This window comes from Sturnus vulgaris, chromosome 1, assembly GCF_052056855.1.
Source record: "Sturnus vulgaris isolate bStuVul1 chromosome 1, bStuVul1.hap1, whole genome shotgun sequence".
Taxonomy (NCBI): Eukaryota; Metazoa; Chordata; class Aves; order Passeriformes; family Sturnidae; genus Sturnus; species Sturnus vulgaris.
In genome coordinates, this window is record NC_142243.1 from 135,229,636 (window position 1) to 135,252,123 (window position 22,488).

The 22,488-nt window shown below is 35.0% G+C and overlaps 1 protein-coding gene across 9 annotated transcripts in view; it reads left to right on the forward strand.

Annotated features, from left to right (window-relative positions):
• VPS13B (vacuolar protein sorting 13 homolog B) overlaps positions 1–22,488 on the forward strand; it is a 426,148-nt gene that overhangs the window by 173,356 nt on the left and 230,304 nt on the right. For all 9 annotated transcript variants that reach the window (XM_014879767.2, XM_088154920.1, XM_014879771.2 and 6 more), the window contains one exon: positions 18,788–18,897. In XM_014879767.2, the coding sequence (XP_014735253.2) occupies positions 18,788–18,897 (110 nt within the window). The remainder of the gene's footprint in view (positions 1–18,787; positions 18,898–22,488) is intronic.

Here is a 22,488-nt window from a genome sequence, read left to right on the forward strand (position 1 = left end):
GGCACAGAAGTGTTCATTCTGTGGGGTTGTTTAGCAGTTTGTCTTTCAAGCAGGCTGTGCTGCAAAGCGGCGCAGAGATCAGCAAATCGTGTGCGTGACAGCGTGCGCTGCTGTTCACTGTGAGGAACAGAAGAAGAATGGAAACTTTTTAAGCTATGGGAAATGAAACAGAAGCTCAGCAACATATCATTCATGCCCTAATAACCTATTGATAATTAGGATATAGTATGGTTTAGCAGGAGTGATGGTATTTTAGGAAAGAAATTAGGTCGAAGAATGTTTGCTTCTGACCCCACTTTGCAGCCAGATAAGAATTAAAGTCATGCTCAGTGGTAATGCATCTGCTGCTCTTCTGTGCCATTTTAGGGCAGATGTAAAAGCCAATTGCACAGAAGATAGTAGTAAAATGACCACAGAGAAAAATTAGCTGACATAGAATGGAGTGGAAGAACAGCTGTTGAAGTGGAGCTGAGTGACACACTCCTTGTCTTGTGCCTTATTTTCCTTAAGGGAAAAAGCAAGATCCACATGGTCTGACTTAACTGATTGTTTTGCAACACCATTCCAGTGAATTTCTGAAGTGAGAATAGAAAATATGTAGCATATTCTTGTTCTGTTACATTAACATTTATTGAAATTAAAAAAAAAATCAGAAGAAACCCCAGAACAACAAAATACTGTCTTAAAGTTTAGTTCAATTTCCCTTTGCTGCTTCTGAATTCCTTTTAATTTATATTTTAGTTAAATCTGTTCAACCGAAGAATTAATTTGAAAGGTTATTTTCACATTTGGCTTACAGCATCAAAATGTATGCAAGACCTCGAATCTGCTTTATTGATATTTTTTGTATAAATTGGAAATAGAAATAATGCTGACCTAGTGGGAACTTTATAGATGAAAATTATTTGCTATATGAGACCTATGTTTAAGAATTGCCATAAAACTTCTGTTACCAAAATGGAGTTGCAAATCAGATTACTCTCAAGTATTTGTCACACTGTAAAAGTAAATGGTACCTTCAAAAAATAAGTTGTACTACAGGTTCCGAAAACTCAGCATAGTCAAGAAACAAAACCAAAAGGGTTAAGTGTAGGACAAATGTCTGTAAGAGTATGGAGTATGTTGAGGACAATGAGAATAGAGATACTTGGTGTGTTGGGAATAATATGGACTTGGAAAAGAACATGAGACATGGAAGGAAGCTATTGGATAACAGAATGGATGGAAGGAAGATTAAAACTCAGAGTAACTTTGGTTAGAATTAAAAAGATATGAAACACAAGTGATTTTATCAGTTTATAAAGAATATAAATTAGTTATGCCATAAGAATATATTTTAAAGCTTTGATTTGGGGAATCTAACCTGTAGATGTTGCCATATGGTTAAATATTTTGGGTGGGTTTTGAATAATTGATTTCCACTATGACTAGCAGTGTTGCCAGAGTTTCTCATGCAATAATTTTTTCCATTGATTCTCCCAAACTTATCAAAGGATCAAAAGATAGTGCCAGGCTGCTCCATTTACTTCATTTCAATCTTACTACTCTACCACGCTCTTGTGGGGAATCTCTTACAAATTTTAAGAGAAAAAAAGAGGCCCCCAAGCAAGCAAGAAAACTCATGCCTCTTCTGTTGTCTTGTCCTCTAAAACTGCTGTATTTACCAGTGTCTTCTTTAGTGTCACCAAAGGACCGACAACCTACAACAAGACACAATGTGTATTGGTGCTTTTCATCTCCAAAAACAGATAAAGTTTTTATTCACTCCATCAAAGTAAATGTTGTAGCAGAAATTCTGCAGCAGAGCTGCAAATCTATGGAGATTGAATGTGCTCCTTTGTAATTCCTAAGCAGAGGTGACAGAGTCCTCCTCCTTTATCTGGAGCTTTGGTAGGGCACCATAGGGTCCATTGTTCTGCCCCTGTAGCATCCCTAAATTTGTCCTGAATCACCAGAGGGCACTGCTGGGTCTCTTTAGGGGCCCATAGTGTCTGTTTGTGCCTGACAGAGAATTGATGGTTATAGAGGAAGCTATGTTTTTTCAGAACTTATTCTCTGATAATACCTTTTTTCCTTCTTGACCCAATAAAAGATTTAGAGAGAAAATTATAGAAGATGCATCTACTGAGTTTTGGTGTGAGCTTGTTTCTTTCTCCTCTCCCTTCCATTTTACCATGGCAGCATGTCTCATGCATTCCTTCTTCAGGCACCTAGAGTATAATTCATGGGCTGTCACTTAGGGTCCACAGTATCCACATTAATCCTACATGATTAACCAGTAATCATGGGATTCTTTCTGTCAGCTCAGTGCTTCCATTGGACAATATGAAAACTGTGATGCCTGTAAAAATTAGTATTTGTAAAGGGAGACTATACCTTCTGTCAGTATTTGAAATCTAATTTATCAGTTTGCACTATATGCTCACTTCGTAATGACAGAATAATGAGGGAAAAGTTCTTCAAAAAGCACCATCTGTTTGAGTCTCCAGCTTAGAGAACATTTACATACATTTTACAGTAATGGAAAATACTTTAAAGACATTCAGAACTGTAGGCTGCTTCTGCATGTGGCAGTAGTGACAGGAAAATAAACTTTGATGTAATACTGATATACATTACATTTGAAGTTTATTATTTGACTCTGCTCTACTGAAGCTTGAATATCATGAAGTTTCTTCCCTTCAAACAGTTCTCTGGAGGTAGGGTTGATTTGAGGTAATGTCTTTGCTAAGGCTCTTTGCATATCCTGTCAGAATGGGGATATATATGTAATTTTGGAGGAATGCTTTAAATAGAGTTATCTCTTCAGTTATATAAGACAAAGAATCAAAAAGAAGTCTGTATCTCAACATTTCTAGATATTACAGCAATACTGGTATCTGCTGCATTAAAAACCTGTCTGTAGAATATATGAGGAGTCAATGCTAAGTGTTTTTGTGATATTGGGAAGAAACTATTGTCCTTCTATAGGGTAATACAAGACTGAATTAATTTGCAAATTTTTATTAGTAAATGATTATTTATCTGTAAACAGGGTATAGATTATTCCCATAGTGTTATTATAATAGTCACAACTTTTATTGTACAAAATGTACTGCACATGAAATACCTGTTATTCAAAACATCAGCTTTAAAATACTGTCTTTTTTCAGTGTCTGTAACCACTTCACTAGGCACTACAGCTGGAGAATGTAAGATATGGGCACAGCTACAAAAAGTCAGATTAGAGCCACATATGATCTATTCATTAATTTGCTTTATTCTGCTTAAGTGAAAAAGTCATATCAAATAAAGCAGTGTACAGTATATTCTTTGATGTTAAAAATGCTCATCTTCCATGTTTGAGAACCTTTTTTTACCTTGATTTTTAAGCACAACTAGTATTAATTACATTGAGGTTTGACAAAAAATATATGTTTAAAACAGATTATTTTTAGGTGGTGCATTACCTTTCTACCATACTTCTGAGGCAGGAGACTTATGACTTTAATACACTATCTGTTTTATATTTAGAAGTATTTGACTTGATTGTAGCTTATGAATACACACGTAGGACAAATACAGAAAAGTCACAGTTTAAGTGATATTGTAACATCTAGCCATCCACATTTACTTTAAATTTTCATCTTTTGAAATTGGATACATTTGCTTTCTCTCAACTCGGTTCCATTCACATTTAAATACTGCTTATATGTTTTCTTTCATTCTGTGCTTTTGTGATTGAATTACAACTATCATAGTATTTCTCTTTTGTAATTTTTAGAGTTATTTCAGATACGGAGTATCTTTTTCTTAGTGTGTGAGAGTTTTAGTAAAATTCAGGTTTAGCCTATTTTAATCATAAGTATCCACTGAAATCTGTTATCCTGCCCTTCGTAGCTGAATGTATTGGCAGATGAAAAGAACTAGACTATTCAAAAATACAAATCCTTTTAACTGTTAAATAATCTTTCTCGTAAGACACTACAAAATGTTAAAACAAGATGATAATTCAGCTTGTGATAAAGATCTGGTGCTGTGCAGGAAGATGTTCTGTATTGTGAGGTTGTGTGAAAAGGGTTAATGTAGAATTTGGCATAAAATCATCTGCATTAGAAAATGGGAAGGTGCTAGGAACAGGTGCTTTTAACGAAATAACTGAGGATGCTGTCAGGTCTTCTGAGGTTTGACAGATACAGACACAAATGTAAACATGGCCACTAAGCAGCATGATAAGGTGCTTGCTTACTGAGTGTTCTTTGCTTATTTCATGGCAATCCAGATAGGAGCATTCCAGCTGACAGCACAAGAATTTAGAGCAAATTCTGTTAAATAATGTGCTTCCAATAGGTCTGTAACAGTAGCAGATTGCTGTTGTGAGTCTCCCTAAAGGCATACTGCAAACACAACTGGACTGATATGAATAGAAATTATTTTCCATAAATTAAGGAGGTCCTCAAGTTAGTGTGTAAGAACAACTTGAATATTCCTAGCTATCAAGGGCATGTAATTATTTTTCAACAAATTCTCTGTATCATAAGAAAAGATGAAAATACTTTTCTTTACATATATCTGTAAAATAAGAACATTAAATAAAAAACCTCCAAGATTGTCTATTCACTATTCATGTGTTTTTCTCTTGGAGTGGAAAGAGCTAAGTAAACAGAATTATTCTGAGCTATCTTGTCATGTTCTTCAGTCAGATACTGTTTAGCATGTAGCTTGTCATTCTGGAGATAGCTGAGCATGGACTAATATTCACTGAAAATTTGTGTGTTTTTAATAGCCTTTGGATTTAGTGTAAATTTACATAAAAGGAGAAAGCAGCTACACAACAGCAGTATCGAAGCAAATAAAGTTTATTCTACGTTAAATTCATGGTGTGGTAAGGAGGAAGAAGCAACTGAAACACAGCAGGTATGGTATTGCTGTTTTTGTTAGCTGTGTTTATCAACTGCTGGTCTCCTAAACCCACGAATTAACGAAGCTTTAAAATTACTTAGTGCATGAACTAAGAGTTTTATTTGAATGACAACTGCATGCTTGAAATGCATATACTTAAGTCACACTTTTTAAATGGCCTTTAAATGTCCTCACAATTCTCCCCAGCTCGAAATCCCAACCCAAATGCCAAGTATCCACTTAGTATCACAAAATATAAAGCTGTAAACAGGCACAGGACTTTATAAACATCTGTATTTTATTCCAGAATTCTGGTTTTTGCATGCAGTGTTATAATCGTAATAAAGGTCTATGAGGTTAATGAGCCAGGGAAGAAGCAGATGGTCAGAATTATTTACCTTAATAACTTAAATAGAAAAGATGAGGCAAAATCCTCTGGCTTTCTTTTCTCTTCCAGGTACAGAAACACCATAGTTTGCTCACTGGTACGTTCACCTCAGGTTTTAGAACTGGCACGTCTCCAGCCCCAGCATAGAGATACAGCTCTGACATCTCGGGATTAGCAAATGGTTTGTTTAGACAGTGCTATGGTTACATGGTCGGGACCCCATAGGGCCCCACATGTGGTGTCAGGCAGAAAATTTAAAATTGCAGGGCGTATCTAAAGCACGGCTATAAGCGTTCCTTTTAATGTTTCATTGCTTAGAACTCTCTTCACTTATTTTCTTACTGTTTTTACCTGATTGAATTTATGTTTTATTAGTTTTACTAGTCTGACTTGTGCACTAAAAAATGCAGGAAAACTTGATTTAAATAGTTTCTACAGGTATGTTTTTTGCTGATCTGTAAAATATGACGCAAGAGCACATACCACTCTTTTGGAGCACATCCCCAAAAGATCTGCTTAGAAAATCAGTATTCTGAAGACAACATGATATATTGTCAGCCATCTGCAGTAATATTTGCTTTGTAAATAAACTCAATGTTCTTATAATGCCTGTGCAGATGTTTTATACAGTTTACTTAACAATTTTTTTGCTAAAAATCTTAAGTGAGATTTGCAAAATCATAAAGCTGCAGTGTTCAGCTTACTGCCAAAATTATCCAAAAGGTTACATGTTTCTGTTTATTTGTAACATCTCTTGCAGAAGACACTGTAAAAATGTGAAAGCTGGTTTCACTTAAAAATCAGTTTTTCAAGACAACATATTTAAAAACTCCCACTGTGACCTTAATGTATGACAGCAGCTTTCTACACTTCTACTAGTTAAGAGATGCAGTTTTGTAATTTTCCTTACCTATGAGTTTCCAGTGCCCATATTGAGAAGTTTGCAATTTTTAAACACAATAATAATTTTTTTGAAATAATAAACATCTAGACAATGCTATTGATATTTTGAGTGAAGAGAGCCATTCACATAAGCCCCAAAGTGAAAGTAAAAAAATTGAAAGTAAAATTCCTATTCTCCATCTAGTTAAGCATGGATTTAAAACACTGACTTAATTAAACAATACTTTGGATTTATTAATCAAAATGTAAGCGATTAGAATTTAACTTCAATTTTTTAAAAAAGCTTAGCAGAGGTGGAAGAGGTTAAAAATGAATTTGAAAAGAAGTGTGTTTTTATAATACAATGAATGCTTTAATATATATAAAGCATAGTTAATAAAATGCAGATTTTCTATAATTCAGAAATATTAGTTAGCCTCTCTTAGATCCACATGAGTGGGAAGATACCATTCATCATCTCAACACATGTAAGAAAGTGTATTTCGGCTTAAAGGAAAATGAGGTTATTGTACTAGGTGTTTCAGTTTTTTGGATGCATCATGGTTAGCACTTCAGAGTCTTTATAAGCACTTATCTTAACAGCTGACTTTAATTGTATGTTCCAAATTCACAAACATAATGGTATTGAGAAGAAAAGCTTCTATGTCAACTAAATGATGATTTTGTAAAAGTAGTAAATGTTAAATAACCATCTCCCTGTTCACTGCTGGTAGAAATGAGCTACACATACTCTGGCTTTGCAGTTTTGTGCGTTAATTTCTGATGTGAAAAAACAAAGTTACTTTTTCTGCTGGCTGTGTTGGAGGCTCACAGCATTCTTTGAAAAGAAAAAAAAGCAATGTTTATAATAAACTACTTAGGCAATCTGGATATCTCTTAGGATGTTCTGAACGTTGTCTTTAATTGATTTTTTTAAATGGTACTTAATAAAATTTATACTGTACTGAGCTGTGAAGATTTAAACATCACCTTTAACTTAATTCCTTGATTTTTTGCCCTTTGTATGAACTGTAAAGACATGTTTATTATTTGTCTGTTCGTGATCATGGTGACATTCATTTTATTATTCAGAAAATGACTTCAATAATTCAGAAATTTTACTACATTTGCCTGGAAACCTTAAGGAATTGAAGGATTATTTCAATTCATAAAAATACTTTAAAATACTCCAAAAAACCCTCAGTCATAAAGACAGGATGATCAACAGCCTCCTCCAATATTACTTTTGTTGGTGCTCTGTGTTGGTTCCTTGCTTTTCTGACATTTTTAATATTAATTGTTTAATCTCTGTAAAAGAGCTGTGTAAGTTTTCTTCTGCTCAGCTGAGATTCTTCTTTAATCTGTATTTGCAGCATTCATAGTGACCATCACCGTTGTCTATAAAGTCTGAATTACTGTACATTTCTAGTAACATAAATACTAGTTAAGGAAATTACCAAATAATTAGAAAATATCTGATATAAATTCTTATTTTAAATGAATATGATGGTATTCTAGAAAGGGATAAAATTTATACCAGTAAAGGCATGATTTTGTATTTAATGTAGACATGACTGAACCTGGGATTAATAAATAATTGTCTATTTTTAGTTTTTGTGTATTTGCCAGAAGATTATACAAAGAAAAGCTATTTATTCTAATGTGTTTACTAGCATCCCAGATGAGCATTAGAGAATTACCAGAAAGTCTGCAAATGAGGAATCCAGATTTTGCTCTGTGCATTGAATATGCTCATAGGTCAATTCAATCAGAATTTAGACAATTTCACAATAGCAGTAACACGGCAGTTTTTTCTTGCTATTTATGCTGTTTGAGCATTTTTCAGTTAGTAATACCCTGTATATCTTGAAAAGAACCTCCAATATGTCATGTAGTCACCTTGAAATCTTCTTTCTAAAATGTCTTTACTACAACACATTCCCAAGACTTTCTAGAGATGGCTTCCCTGTTGTAGGTGTGAATAGAATTATTTACACATTTGAGATGTTAGTTGCCTGTTTGTGTCTTAGTATAACCATTTCAGTGTATGTGGAGATGCTCATCTGTCCTCTCTCTTATATGTAGGTTTCATAAGTTGATTTAGGCTTTTTAGTTTTACATGACAGGTGTAAGTCTATCAAAGTGGTACTGTAAATCTCAAATTATCTTTAATGGACTTGTGGCATTTCATTAAATTTGGAATTAAGTTAATATGATATTAGCAAGTGTACCTCTAAAATTATTTATGTAAACTTATTTATGTAATCTTATTTATGTAAACTGTGTACACATTTGATGAAACAGCTTTTTGATATGTGTCTATTGGAATTCACAAATGCTTTTGAAAGCATTGCCTAATGCAGATAGCAACTGCAAAAAGAACAAGGACTGACTGTCTTTCAGAAAATTTGCCCATTTTATGTTCATAGTACCTAAGACTTGCATATCTTTCCCACCTAGTACCCAAGCACCACAAATTTCATATTTTTCAAAGTTGTTAGTTTTAAAGAAGACATTTGCTTTCAACTTGAGCCCTGTGTATCAAGTTTCTGTTGAAGTGCACATCCTAAAAAAAGGAAAAAAAGAAGTTAATGGCTGAGCTGCCTGTGTAACTTTACCTACCTTGCAGTGTCATGACTTCAGCACTATAACACACTGTGGCTATTTTTATTCAGGCTCATTGTTTGGCGTGTATATGCTATTTATTTCAGCCTTGAATCGCTAGCATAGAGCATGAAGTCTTAAGCAATAGAAAGGAATACATGAATTAATTAGGACTTCTTATTTAGAAGATAAATAGTTTTTTGTTCTTCCTTTACTTCCACTACTGCTACAGAAAAGCATAACCTTATGTGGAATTTCTACTGTAAATCTTGCACGCCTTTCTAAGTTACTTTCATTTTCCTCAGCCTCTCTGCCTGTGGGTGCTTTGTTCTAATTGAGCATCTCGGAAATTTTGTGAAATCATCTATGTGTTTTCTGTTGCCTCTGAGAAGCTGTAATGTTTAAGAAGAAAGAAAACAGAAACCACAGCTGTATATTATTCAAATTACTTTTAAAAGAAGCTACATGAGGCATCTACTGCTGAAAAGATTTCAGCTTTATAACTTAAAGCACAAGACGAGTTAGTATCCATAGTCACAACACTACAAATGTTCAACTGTTAAAGAAGGAATGAAAATAGCTCCCTTGGTGCCCTGTTGCCATAGGGGAAGAATCCTGTTGCAATTCTCAACAGCATAATGCAGTAGGAAATTGCAAAATACGGTTTTGGCAGATGATAGTCAGGTGTTTGTAAATACAGAAGCTGAACTGTACTAAGAAACTTCTTTGCAGTTTTCAGACAATTTGCTAGTTTTAGTTTAAAATCCATATTTTAAAAATATGTAACTGAATGTTCTATTGAAAATTACTTAGAAGGAGATATTAGCACCCAGTCCTCTTAAAATGTAGTGTCACAGTTGAAGAAAAGGTGTGGTAGCACCCTACCAATCATAGAGAGAGGAAAGATGCAATTCTGTTACCAATGTGGTACTGTATATTGTCATGCACAGTTAACTGCCTAAAGACCATAGAAATAATAATTCATTAATTTAGTAATCTTTGCTATTTTTCATAGTAGAAAGCTTGAGCGGGATTATTAGGCATTATTCTCACAGCTTGGTTAGGAGTAATGCATTGTTGACTGATGTTATTCTCTGCATTAATAGAGGTGATGGTATGTGGTCCTCTCTTTCCTGCTGGCTCATGGGTGATATCAAGTGTTTCAGCAAATATCCATTTCCCATGATTTCAGAGCCTTGGAGCATACCTCAGCTCTTTTCTGCCTATTATATCTTATACAGATATATGGTCTATATATAGAATGGTTCTGTATGACTAATTCTTTCAAATCCAGCCTATTTAAGATAGCTTTGAGACTTCTGCTCTGTCAAAATATTATTCCCCTCACTGACTTGCAAAAGGTCTTTTTCCATTGACATGTGTTTTCTCAGTGGATTGCCTCTCCATGGCCTTTTAGCCTTCAGCTGAAGGCTCTGTGCAGAAGTTTGCATGGACTTTGGAGGGTTTTTTAATCAACTGTTCTGCAGAATTGTCTACAGTGATTATAACTTGTTTGTTTCATATGTGGAGACTCTGATATCTTCACCAGTAAAACCTATGTAAATAGCCTGTAAAGTGCAGCTTCTGGTGGTACTTAGAGAGTTGCATTCACACTTACCTGGAATAATGCAGTGATAAAAACCTACAAATAACATTGCCTGTAGAAGAGGTTCTGACGTTGCAGCTTCTCTCTGAGGTTCACATGCAGGTGGTTTGGACCTGGAGGTTTTCAAACCCGTTTGCTTTGGAGTTGACTAGAATAACTAGGCAATCATTTAAAAATGATGAAAAGAAAATCGTTTAACCAGTACACGTGCATACTTTTTTATTTCTGTTCTTTCTGCTGTGGGATTTGGAGAATGTATAATGCATTTGGCATGGAGCATAGAGTGAATCAGGGAGGATAAATACTGAATAAATGGTCTTGTGAAACAGAAGTTTTCAGGTTTGAATGCTTAAAACTGACCCTTCTGGCTGACAGGAACTGGATGCCTTGTTCCGAGTATCTGTGTACACAATGCATTTATGCAGTTGATATTTTCTGTTTTATTGCTTGTTCCTTCCTACTGAACCTTGATCTAACGCTTTTCTAGAATAAACAGAAATGTTTTCTTAGGCAAAGTAGTCAGGTCAGTTACCATTTACATGTGAAATTAAAATATGAGGTAACAATACCAGTAGAAGTGTATTTATCTGTATTGAATCAGATGGGATATTTGAGAGTTCTGGGTCAGCTCTGTTCAGGGTTACTCTGGATAACTCAGCAGAATTGGTCACCACATCGATGTCCTGTAATGGCTTGGGCAGCTCAGGTCCCTGCAGGGTTCTGCCTTCTCGCACAGTGAAAATTACCATGTCTGCATGTGACTGTTTGTTTTCTCCTAAATAATTTACCCTATCTCAGACCAGTGACAGGACTTGAAGAAACAGATGAAGCTGAGGCAGGAGAGGTTTAGGTTGGATATCAGGAAAATATGGGCATGGAACAGGCTTCCAAGGGAAATGGCCACAGCACCAAGCCTGACACAGTTCAAGAAGTGTCTGGACAATATTCTCACACACATGATGTGGTTCTTGGGGTGTCCTGTGCCAGGTCAGGAGTTGGATTTGAGGCTCCTTGTGCGTCCCTTGCAATTCAGTATATTCTGTGATCTATTTAATTTTCTCTCTTATCCCTTCTAGGTAGCCTAGTTTCTTTAAAAACATGAGATTAAACAACTTGTAGAATTTGTGTACGGAATTCCTGTGGACTGCATAAATGAATCTGCTTTGTACTTGTTGAGTCTCTAGGAGAGCACCAGTATTGAGCCATAGTATTTCTTCCTTTATCACTAAATTTTCCACCTTTTGTTTTTTTTTGCAGAATAGAATATGACCCAAAAGTAAGACTAGAGGTTAAATGGAAGTAAGGATTTGTTGCCCAACTCTTCTGATTTCTAATTTCAATCCATTAAATAAAGGAATTAACAAAATTCTTGATAAATAAAAACGATCCATATTAAGATTTTGTTTCTAGTCTGCTTGAGAGTGTCTGTTTTCAGTAGTTCATCCATTCCTTGGAATTACTGTGTTTTAAAAGTGACACTACAAATCTTTGTAACATGAAAAAATAGCTACAACAGCCTTTCAAATGGGACTGAGGAGATCTCGGATAGAGCAAACAAAAAATTAGGAAATTGACTCATAATTTCTTCAGGGTTCCAAACACTTCTTGCTTTAATGGAATCTCTTAATCCATAAGAGTAACTGCAAGTGATTCTGCTTCTTTACAGAAAATGGAAAGAAATAGCCTTGACTTTGCAACGTGTATCAAATTCATTTTTTAGAGAGCTAAACAAGCTAAAATTCTCAAGCCTTTGTTAGCATTTTGAAAACCTGGTCAGGAATGATCCAAGTCTAAGGACTGAGAGTCAGATTGATGATTAGATTTATAATAGTGACTATTAAATAGTTTTCTAGTGGGACTTCAGGAGGAAAAGACAAAGGAACCAGATTTTGGTAGAAACCTTTGTAAACTGCTAGCTTGTGTTACTGAGTTTCTGAGTACCTGCTTTTGTAGCTATGTGTGCATTAACAGCCTCTGCCTCGAGTCAGTTTGGGCCACCCTGCAGTGTCTGACTGGAAGCAGCTCTCAAACTGAAAACAGTGTCTCAAATGTTGGATTTCCCCATATTCTTTTATGAATAAAACAAACTGTTCTAAACACTTCATATTTTTGAAAGCATTCAAATTTTCTTTACTTGCTGACAATATGGTTTTGAAGTCTTTATAGTATATCCTTCCTTTCTGTCTGTTTAGTCCTTCTGTCAGCTGAATTTACAGTTCCTCATTTTCCTTTTATTTACAGAATAGTAAGTATGATGGTAAAATATATAAACAACCTAAAAGCAAACAGGAGGAAACAATACTTGAGTGAGATATTCTTGCAATAAAAACATAGAATTAAGGAAGAGGTGCTATGCAGCTCAGCTTAGGATTATTGCCATTACCTTTTGATAGAGATGATATAGTAATCATTTAAATAAAGCTGACATTTCTGTATATTACCGCTGCCTACACATTTTCTTTTTGCTTGGACATTGCTGCCTATTACACTGTTTCCCTGAATCCACATCACCATATTCTTTAAAGGAAATTAACGTTTTGATCAAATGATTTTGGGAAAAAAGTAGCCTTTCAAGATAACTTTTTTTTTTTTGTTTCAAAAACATGCAGCACACAAGTTAAACATGAATATTCTAGCATTTTTGTGAAAACTTCCAACTCGGCGTATCACAAAGTTTTCAGTAAGAAAGACAAGATGCTAAATGGATTAAGTTCCATTCTTAACATCAGAGATGATGTGAAATAACTGAAGATTGTTGTCCATACCTTGATTTGATATGGCTTGCTGCAGATTGATTTGCAGAAATGTGACTTCTTGTACATTGCAAAATGATGCCTTACATAGAGCACTTCATGTTAAACAGTGTATACAGCAGTTTTGGTTTGCCTCATTATGTAACATCTTTAAGAATACTTCTATGTCATAATTCTGTAATTCAGCATTTGTGAGCATTTGGGTATGTATGTTGATAAAGTCAAGATATTTTTTCTTTAAAAAGATAATGATGGCTTATCAGAACATTCAATTGAAATTAGACCCGTCTGATTTAGTTATGATTAAACAGGATGGACTCGTACACTGCGTTTTTTCTATTAATTACAGTAGGCTAATATATATGCCACTTAGCTGTGGCATATAACTTTAACATCTGAATTCTATCTGTGGATCCTGCTGTGTGATTTAATAACTTCAGTTCTCTGCCTCACTTTCTCAATTTTTAAAATAAAAATAATGATGTTGACCTCCCCCCTTATTTTTTTAATGATTTTCTGCTATAAACCTCAGTAGGAATTAGAAGGTCATGAGAGCAGTATGGGTATGTTCTTAGTGAATGTTTCTGAATATCAAAAAGCTTTTTTAATTAGAAAAAAAGTGGTGTTAAAATATTGTGGGGTATGTATTCTTGGGCAAAGAAAAACTTGTATGTGGAAGCTGTGTTTAATATTGCAGACCAAAGTGCCTTAGTTAATGGGAAAGTGTTACCCCACTACTTCTGTTTTAGTGAAATATTCTAATACTGGCTAAGCAACTAAACCAATTGATCTCAGAGTTATTTTAAGCACTTGATGAATGTAAAACTCTATGCAAGTACAGTAGACTTGGAAGCTTTTTATGAGATAAAATTCAGATGCAATATTTGCATCTCTATGCATTCAAGTCAACCTTGAATAGAGAAACATGCAGACATATACTTCAGTAATTAGACAGAATTTATTAAATAATTTTTCACAGTCACATAAACTTTGATGTGGCTTGAAGTGTCTGTTTCCCTTCTCTGACTTAGCAGTTCAGGATGAAATGCCAGGACAGTGTCTCTTAGATAAGCTGATTATTTTGCAAGACAGTCATATTGGCTTTGTCCTTGATGTTCCAAAGTTGTATGATTAATTTTTATGTGGTGTAACTGCAATTTCTAAATCTTCAGCTCTCATTCTTCATTCTGGGATGTTACTGAAAATGGCTGTGGTGCCACAGGACGACTAATTGGTAAAGCCTGTTTGACTGTGGGTAAACGAGCCATACTGGCAGTAAGCAGAGTAGTAAAAAGGAGTCTTTTTCCCTTAGTTGACTCCCAGGCTAAAATTAAACAGACTTAGATATTTCCACACTTAGGGATTTACAATGCATCTGCTTTGAGTCAGCCAGCAGAAATATACTTTAATATACTTCTATTATATAGAACTCTTCACTTGGGTGTAATATGCAGATCTGCATTTTTATAGTATGCCTTAGTGAAAATGCCCTTCAGAACAGTAAGGAAAAAAACGTAAAAATATATATTTCTTCTCTCAGGTATCATTTAAAATAATTAGATACTAAATTAATGTTTCTAACTCAACCTGTAAGCATCTATGCATGATTCATGTGTTCTGAGACTTCTAGGAGTCACGAATGTCCAATGCTAAAGTAATTCATGAAGCAGTTTATATAGCAAGATGGTGTAGTATTTTTTAAGTTAGTTACTGAAAATATACAAAGCTTGTCAGAATTAGGCTTTATTGTAAGCCATTCCATTTGTTCATATTTGTTATCCCTTCCTTAATAGAAAATGTACATCAACTCAAATTTCAGTTTACTGTAGAGGTTTTTGAGTTAATTTTACTGGAAATAACATTAAGTTGTGTTTGGATACTGCATACACAGAGCAGAATTTCGAAAAAACTTTGCTAAGCTGGTCCTTTACTATTGCAAAAATTCATTTTCAGGTGCATAAATTGCAAGATTGTTTATTGTCTGTTCTTCCTAGTACTTTTTTCCCTCCAGATTGTTGGGAGAAATAGTAATGCAGTTTACTCATTCACGAGATTTGTGCGTCTCCAAAAGGAGATTTTTGCCAAGGGTTGCCATTTCCCTTCTCCTTCCCGAAGTGCTCATTCACTTCCAGATTCCTCTTTAACTGTCGTGCTTCCTTCATCCTTTTCTTGTGTGTCTTTGATATTTGAGGCCCTTTCCTGTTCTTATGTGATGACTGAACATTCCTCAGCTCCACAACTCTACTGCTGGACTCTGCTTTATTTCACCCACCCTGCCTTTCCCTCTGGCCTCTGTTCTTTGCAGCTGTGTCCCTGTGCAGGGTGGGTGTCCTCTTCCACCTCACCAGAAGTGTACCACGTTCCCTTTTACCCCACTTTTTTCCCCGAGTCTCCATGGAGGGAGCCCCAGGCTAGGGACCCCTCTCCTCCCTGCTTCTCCTCTGCTCAGCACTCCAAGAGGGAGGAGGTGGCAGCGTGGCCAACCCAAGCAGGAGGCCCCAGTTGTCTTTTGCATGCCCCCATCCCTTGGGAAGAAAAGTGCTGTTGTTGCAGCTGTCATCATCCAAGGAGATTTGTCAGGAAGCTCATCCAAAGGATGAGAGTGCCAGGCATCCCTGTGCTCCACTGCCTTCTGTTCATCATCCTCCTCTGCCTGACTGCAGCCTCCCCGGCTTCTATTCCTTCAGGGGAGAGTGGGAATTTGTAAAGGAAGGAAATTATTGCCCAAGCTGAGCCTGGCAAATGACACCATGACTCAGGGAATTCTCAAACATTAAAGATTACACGCTGTTGGGTCCAATACTTATTTTTCAAATCTGTTACTAGATATATGTAATAGATAACTCTGGCAGGAACTGAGATCTGGAAAGGAAACCCTAGTACGCTATGGGACTAAGTTCTGCTTTTTTTCTGAAATGTAAATTTAATTAAAAAGAGAAAATGGGAGGGGAAGAAAAGAAAGTTCTCTACAATCTTAATGAAATCCAGGGAACTTGAGCATTGCTTTTTGATGGAGACAGAATAGCAATTAATTGGGGTTTTTTTAGGCATGTGAGGAGTCTGCTGCCAGCTTCAGGCTTGATCCTCCAATCAGTGAGAGCTTCCTTAAAAATTGGGGAGGATTCTTATTTCTTAACATGAAAACAGGAAGCACATCTGAGAAACATTTTTTACTAGATATTGATTTTGAAGAAAGGTGTTACACAGAAAACAACTTCACATGAGTGATTAAACTGCCCTTAAATATAGTGGCTAAGTAGCAAACACAGCAGTAAATTTCAGTAACTTAGTGTGACAGAAGTGGCTTAGTAGGAAGCCGAAGTTACCTGACAGTCAAATTGAAAGGCAAATAATGTAACTGCTTATCTGAGTACTTCTACCAGGGTTTTTTTGTTTGCTTGTTTTGTTTTATTTTTTGAATATCCCAGGAACAAGCTATCAAAAGACAACTGGAAAAATATTTGCTATTTGTGCTGCCTTATTGTAGAGTTTTATCAGATTGTGCTAGTGTTGACTTCACTGCGGGGAAAGGAGAGCTTCAGTTCAAAACTTGACTTAATTGTATTGAACTTTTTAGTTGTAGCTATTTTTTTCAGTAATCAAGAAACTATGCTAAGTTACTAGAATGATGTGCTACAGTAACACCGTATTTTTCTTTTCTGGAGTCTGATAGAAACGTGGGATTTTCTGTTGACTTTGCCTGTAGGCTGCCTTTATGCTGCACTCATTGGGAGGTCTGTCTCCCACTTTTCATATCACATGTATATTAAACCTTTCATTAAGTATTGCTGACAACAGGCAGTGTCTCTTAAAGATGCAGGATTCTTTTACACTGGCATTTAAATATCTTATAAAGATAATGATTGTAGCATATATTTTATCAATCTTCTGTTACCTTTTGCTTCCTTTTTCTCATTTCCTGCACATCCTGCCACCAGGCACATTCACTGCTCTTACTTACATGTTACCCCTTAATGCTTGACGTTGGCTTTTCCTTTAACTGCAGATTTATTTCTTCGGTTTATTACTGACATTTAAAACCTTCAGTTCACATGGACTAGTCTGTGTATAGGAGTTCCTCACAGTGTGTGTTCCAACTCCAAGCCTGGGCTGGGCAGATGATTTATCTTCATGTATTTCTTGACTGCCATTTTCCCATTGTGCTCATCAGGGTTTGCTTGTGTCACCCCAGGTTGGTGGGTCTTCTGCCATTTGGAATTCAGCTGGTTTTAAAATTTTGTTATATACAATAAACTCATAACTCGTATTTTTTAAATTAATTTTCCATTTACAGTTTTGCTGATGTGTCTTTTGAGGCACATGTTTTTACTGTTTTTTGGAAAGTACATTGAATTGTGTGTCAAGCTTTCTGAATGTATTTGAATTTATTATTAAATTCAGATTGCTGCATAATTACATTGTATACCACAGAGTAAATGTAGTATATATTGCTTTAGGAATTATGATTCTTGGTATTATAGAACTACTGTAATTCTGTGGAATTTGGTGCTGGGCTCTTCCAGTAACCAGGATTTCTGTTTTAAATCTATTTTGTTACTTTTTTCATTATTTTTTGTATTAATTTGTAATAAAATTGCAAAGCTTATGTGAAAAGATAACTACCTACTACTACTTGCTACACTTTTTTAGTATAGTTGATACTTTTGTATACCATTAACCCATTTGCTTCTGATTTGTACAATTCTGTAATTATGTTCTACTGCAATGGATACGTTATCTGTACTATTAGAAAAAAAAAAGCCTCACCAAGGTATAATATAATATTTTTCATACAAGTTTAATGGAGATAGTGCTGCATAAATGGGGTTTCAGTGTGCATGGTTTGATGTATATGCTAACATTTCTGGGTACTGACATAATTTTTCTCCTATTTTGAGCCTTAGCATTTTCCCTGTAAGGTTTTCTTCGCCAACAACACAAAACTAGAAGCTTACTTTTAAGAAATAAAGTAGCCCTGTCTTGTAATCCTATGTCCTAGAAAGTGAGATTTAAAGAAAATAAGATATATTGTAAAGCTTAGGAAAATTCTAAGAGCTCACAGTATGGAGGCTGCCAGTGTTGTCAGTTAAAAAATTTGCCTTATTTTGCCTAACTCATCCTCTAAAGAATATTCATAACCATATTTATATAAAAAATGTTTGTCCTCAGCTTTGGGCACAGCTAGTGTAAAGTAAGTCTGTCTTTATTGAAAGAACTCACTGTCCTAGACCATGGAGTGTTTTTAATTGAGGATGTGGGGAGTCATGCATTATATTCTTCCCTTTCTGTCAAGGGTCTTATTGACTCATTTTTTGCAGAGTGTTAATGTTGGCTGAGAATTTGAGGAAAGGTGTTGTGTGTATTCAGTTACACAAGTAATTTTGTGAAAATGAGCATTTTTCTTGACGAAAAGTTGTAATAAGCAAAATCAAAATGCAAGTTGCTACATTTTTTTAACGTGTGCATATCCCTAACACTGGTAGTGCTGGTAAGTTTCTCACTTTGAATATGTTATTGAAGTTTATGCTGTAAGTATTATTATTTATTATACATGTAGTCCAAGCCAAACAAAAGTGTGCATTAAAGATGATTTGTGTGCAAGAAAACTGAATACATATAAGGAGATTCTTGAGCAGGTGATTCACATTTTTTTCCCTTTTCTATGATGTGCAGGTGCTGTTCTCTTGTCCAGTGTACAAGGATTAGCAATTAATGTTGATCCAGTCCTGTATACGTGGCTTATCTACCAGCCTCAGAAACGAGTTAGTAGACACATTCAGCAGGTATGTATTTTTGGAAGAAAAGAGATGGGGAGAGGGGAAGCTTTCACTTCTATATATGCCAGTAGTGCATTTTTCCAAGTATTTGTAGTTTGTTACTGCTTCCTTGGAGTTTGTTGCATGTACTGTTGATCTTATTTTGAATTATTTCGAATCCTAAGTTGGCGTATTAAAATTTTAATTTCACAACTTTTTCCTTTTTAATTGAAAGAACAAAGAAGGTGGGTTTGTGATCACGTTCTAGGATCATTATTTTGCAACTGATTTTAACTACTGAGACCTCATAAGCCTTGAATCTGAATAGTACATAATATTAAAAAATTTGGAGTGGTCTATCAAATAATTGCATAGCTGGTTATAAAGTCAGCACTCTTATTAAATCCCACTTTAATAGGAGATGAACCATGCAATTCATAATCTGACAGAAGTGAACGCTGTAGCAGATTCTGTAGATCATGTCAAAATACATATTTTCATATGATGTGCTTGCAAAAGAAAGAAGAAGCTAAGGCTGTGTGGTCCAGTGGTTTCCTTGACACATTCCTGACCCTAATTTTCATGCCACATATTCCTGACCTGAAAAGAACACTGGTTTTGCCTTATACTAAACTTACTTATAGCTGTTGTTTGGCAGAATTTCACAGAACTTAAATTTGCTATAACTGATCAAACTGGTGGTTTATCCAATTATCAGTGGTCACCAGTGATGTTCTTACTTATATGTGGTCAGTCATTAAGTGACAAATGTAAAAAAATTTAAATATTTGTCTCATAAGTGTAGAACACTGTGCACATCAGAGAAGTTTCATTCTGGGCCCCTGAAGTGGGAGGATAAACGTGACTTGTAGCCATTTGTTTCTTGTATCCAAATTACCTTGTTAGGTGGTAATTGTCAAACATTAGTTTGAGTCCCATTAAGCTCATTCTGTACCGGCAGAATGAAAAACTGAAAAACTTCACTGTGACAGTGAAGCTTTATTATTGCTTTAATTAATTTACTCTGTTTTTAAATGTACTGAGGTATTCTTCATTCCTGCATCATAACTGGAGCAGCACAGCATTTCCTGGTGTATGTCTTTTGCAAAACAAACCATTTATCTACTTTTTACTGTTACATAGCCTTCCAAAATGTAATCAATCCTGCTTATCCTGCTCATTTCAAATTTTTGTATAAAAGTCTGTCTTTAACATCAATGTATTTAATCAACTGTTAGCCAGTGCTTTCTCTTTTGATACTGGGTGACTAGATAGGTTAAGTTACTACATTAGGAGACTTCTTTGTCCCTGGTTTTGATCATTAGTGGCAAAACTTTTAGTAAAATTTTAAGCATTTGTTTTGTAACTTGTGTCATTACCTCATACAGCCTTCAAAATGTTTTCATAATCCATTTCAGATTAAAATTAGTGTATCACAATTCTAATGTTATTAGCAATTTGAAATTATTTTAAATATGAGTTTATGAACTCAACTGTCAGTGTTATACCATTTTCATTGTTAACATGACTGTGGTAATGGACTGCATGTAATAATACAAATTAAAGTGTCTGTAGAAGTCATGAAGAAACTTTATTTGAAAAGAAAACTATGCATACCTATAATAAATTACGCTTAACCACAGACTTTTTTATTTATGTAATGCTGTAATTATCCTAGAATAAGGATTCTAGTCAAAGTTAGGCTTTTTGGCTTATTTTTTTGGAAAAATTCAGCTTGTTACCGTAGTCTAGCTAGTATAAACAAACAAAAATACTCTATAAAACCTTCCTAATTTTTGAACGTTTTAACAGCCATAAGATACAATGCTTTCAAGCAAGAGTTATGGTCAAGATGTTATTGATTGGTAAAGCTCTTATCTTCCTCTATTCTAACTCTCAGTCTTATACAATTGCAACAGAAAAAACAAGAAAATACTTTCTTTAGAATTTCTTTGTATGATTCAGAGATCTTAAATATTAAGATATTTTAAGTTTTAAGGTCTACTTAATACAGTACTATTCCTCTGTCATTTTGAGTAAGTCAAAGTTGTGACTTCTACCTGAAAACAGAGTTAGAAAACCTTTCAGTACATTTTGCTCTGTGTACACGTTAAACTCATAATGTTAGTACTTGATAAAATAAGTTAAATGAAAGTATTAATTTACTTCAGTACAACTATAGTCATGTAAACTTCTGCTTGCATACAGGATGGGACTGGGATTGTCTGGCTCCCCATAGGGATGGGACACCTTTACATATGGACTTCTTCATTCTTGTTTGCCTTTTGACTATTTTTCTGGGATTTTAGGTTTAGGTTTAAAATGGCAATTTGGTAGTACATAGATTTTATCTCTGCTGAAATATTCACCATGCCGTGGTTTTAACTGAACGCATGACAAGTTAGAAATACAGAACATAATAAGCTGCGTTTTTACAAAACTCACAACATTTCAGTGTCTCTGGCCTCACTGACTTTGATTCAGCTGGAACAGAGCAATGACTGAGTGCCATGCTGGCATGTGGGTTCATGCAGCCCAGTGAGGATCTCCCCTCTTCATTTATTACTGTTGGACTATTGCTAGACAAAGCTCTCTTTGCATCCTGCTGCCCAGCAGCTAATAAGTGTAGGACTGGTGTGATAACCAGGGCTGTTACATTGCTATTAATTTCTAAGAATACTTTAGTGTGTATGGATTGTTTTTGTAAAATGAGCTGTAAGTGTAGTGACACTCAATGTGGGAGTAGTTTATGTACCAATTGATTATCTGCCTGAACTCCTTGTGTATCTTTAGTCTGAATGCCTTGTTGAGAAGGTAAATTATTTATAAATGCCTTATGAAAGGTTAATTTGACCAGAATTTGGCAAACATACTTCTATGGAGTACTTCTTGTACTCATACTGTTTATAGATTGTTAGCAATGACTCCCAAATAAAAAACAAAACAAAACTAAGTTTAGAGGCCTTATTTCCAGTAATTTAAGATTTTATTTTGACATTTTTTTGAAGATTTTTTCAGGTGAGTCTTGTGGCAGCAAGGTCTTGTTTCTAGTAATTTTTAGGTATACTTTAGTGTTTTATTATGACTTTTTTTAAAGACTTTTTCAGCTCTGGCTTGTTTTATTTTTGTAAACCGGCGTTGGTTTACAAAATTTTTCATATATTTGCTCTCTTTTAAAACCCATACTTAGCTTTGCAAGATAAAAATTTGAAGATTTTATTTTCCTTGATAAGAAGGAAATAGCTATACTTTGATATGGGACAGTCAGTATAAGTGATACTTTTTGCAATACATTTATAAATGAGTGTGTGTCACCTTTCTGAAATGCACATTAATGTAAAGCCTTTGTAACTTCCATTGCTTTTTGGAAAGTTCATCCTGAACTGAGGGTAAAAACAATCTTGACAGCGTATGTCAGGTGGTACTTTGTTCAGAAGTCTGCATCACAGATCTCCCTGGAATTTTTGACTAAGATAAAACAATTTTATCATTCTGACTTGATCAGTAGACTCTTGTAGATCCTTTAAATTGTTCTGTCTTAGGATGACTTTTGGAATATTGCACATCCTTGATGCTTTAAGAGCCAAATGCTTCTGATAATGAGTGGCAATGAATGAA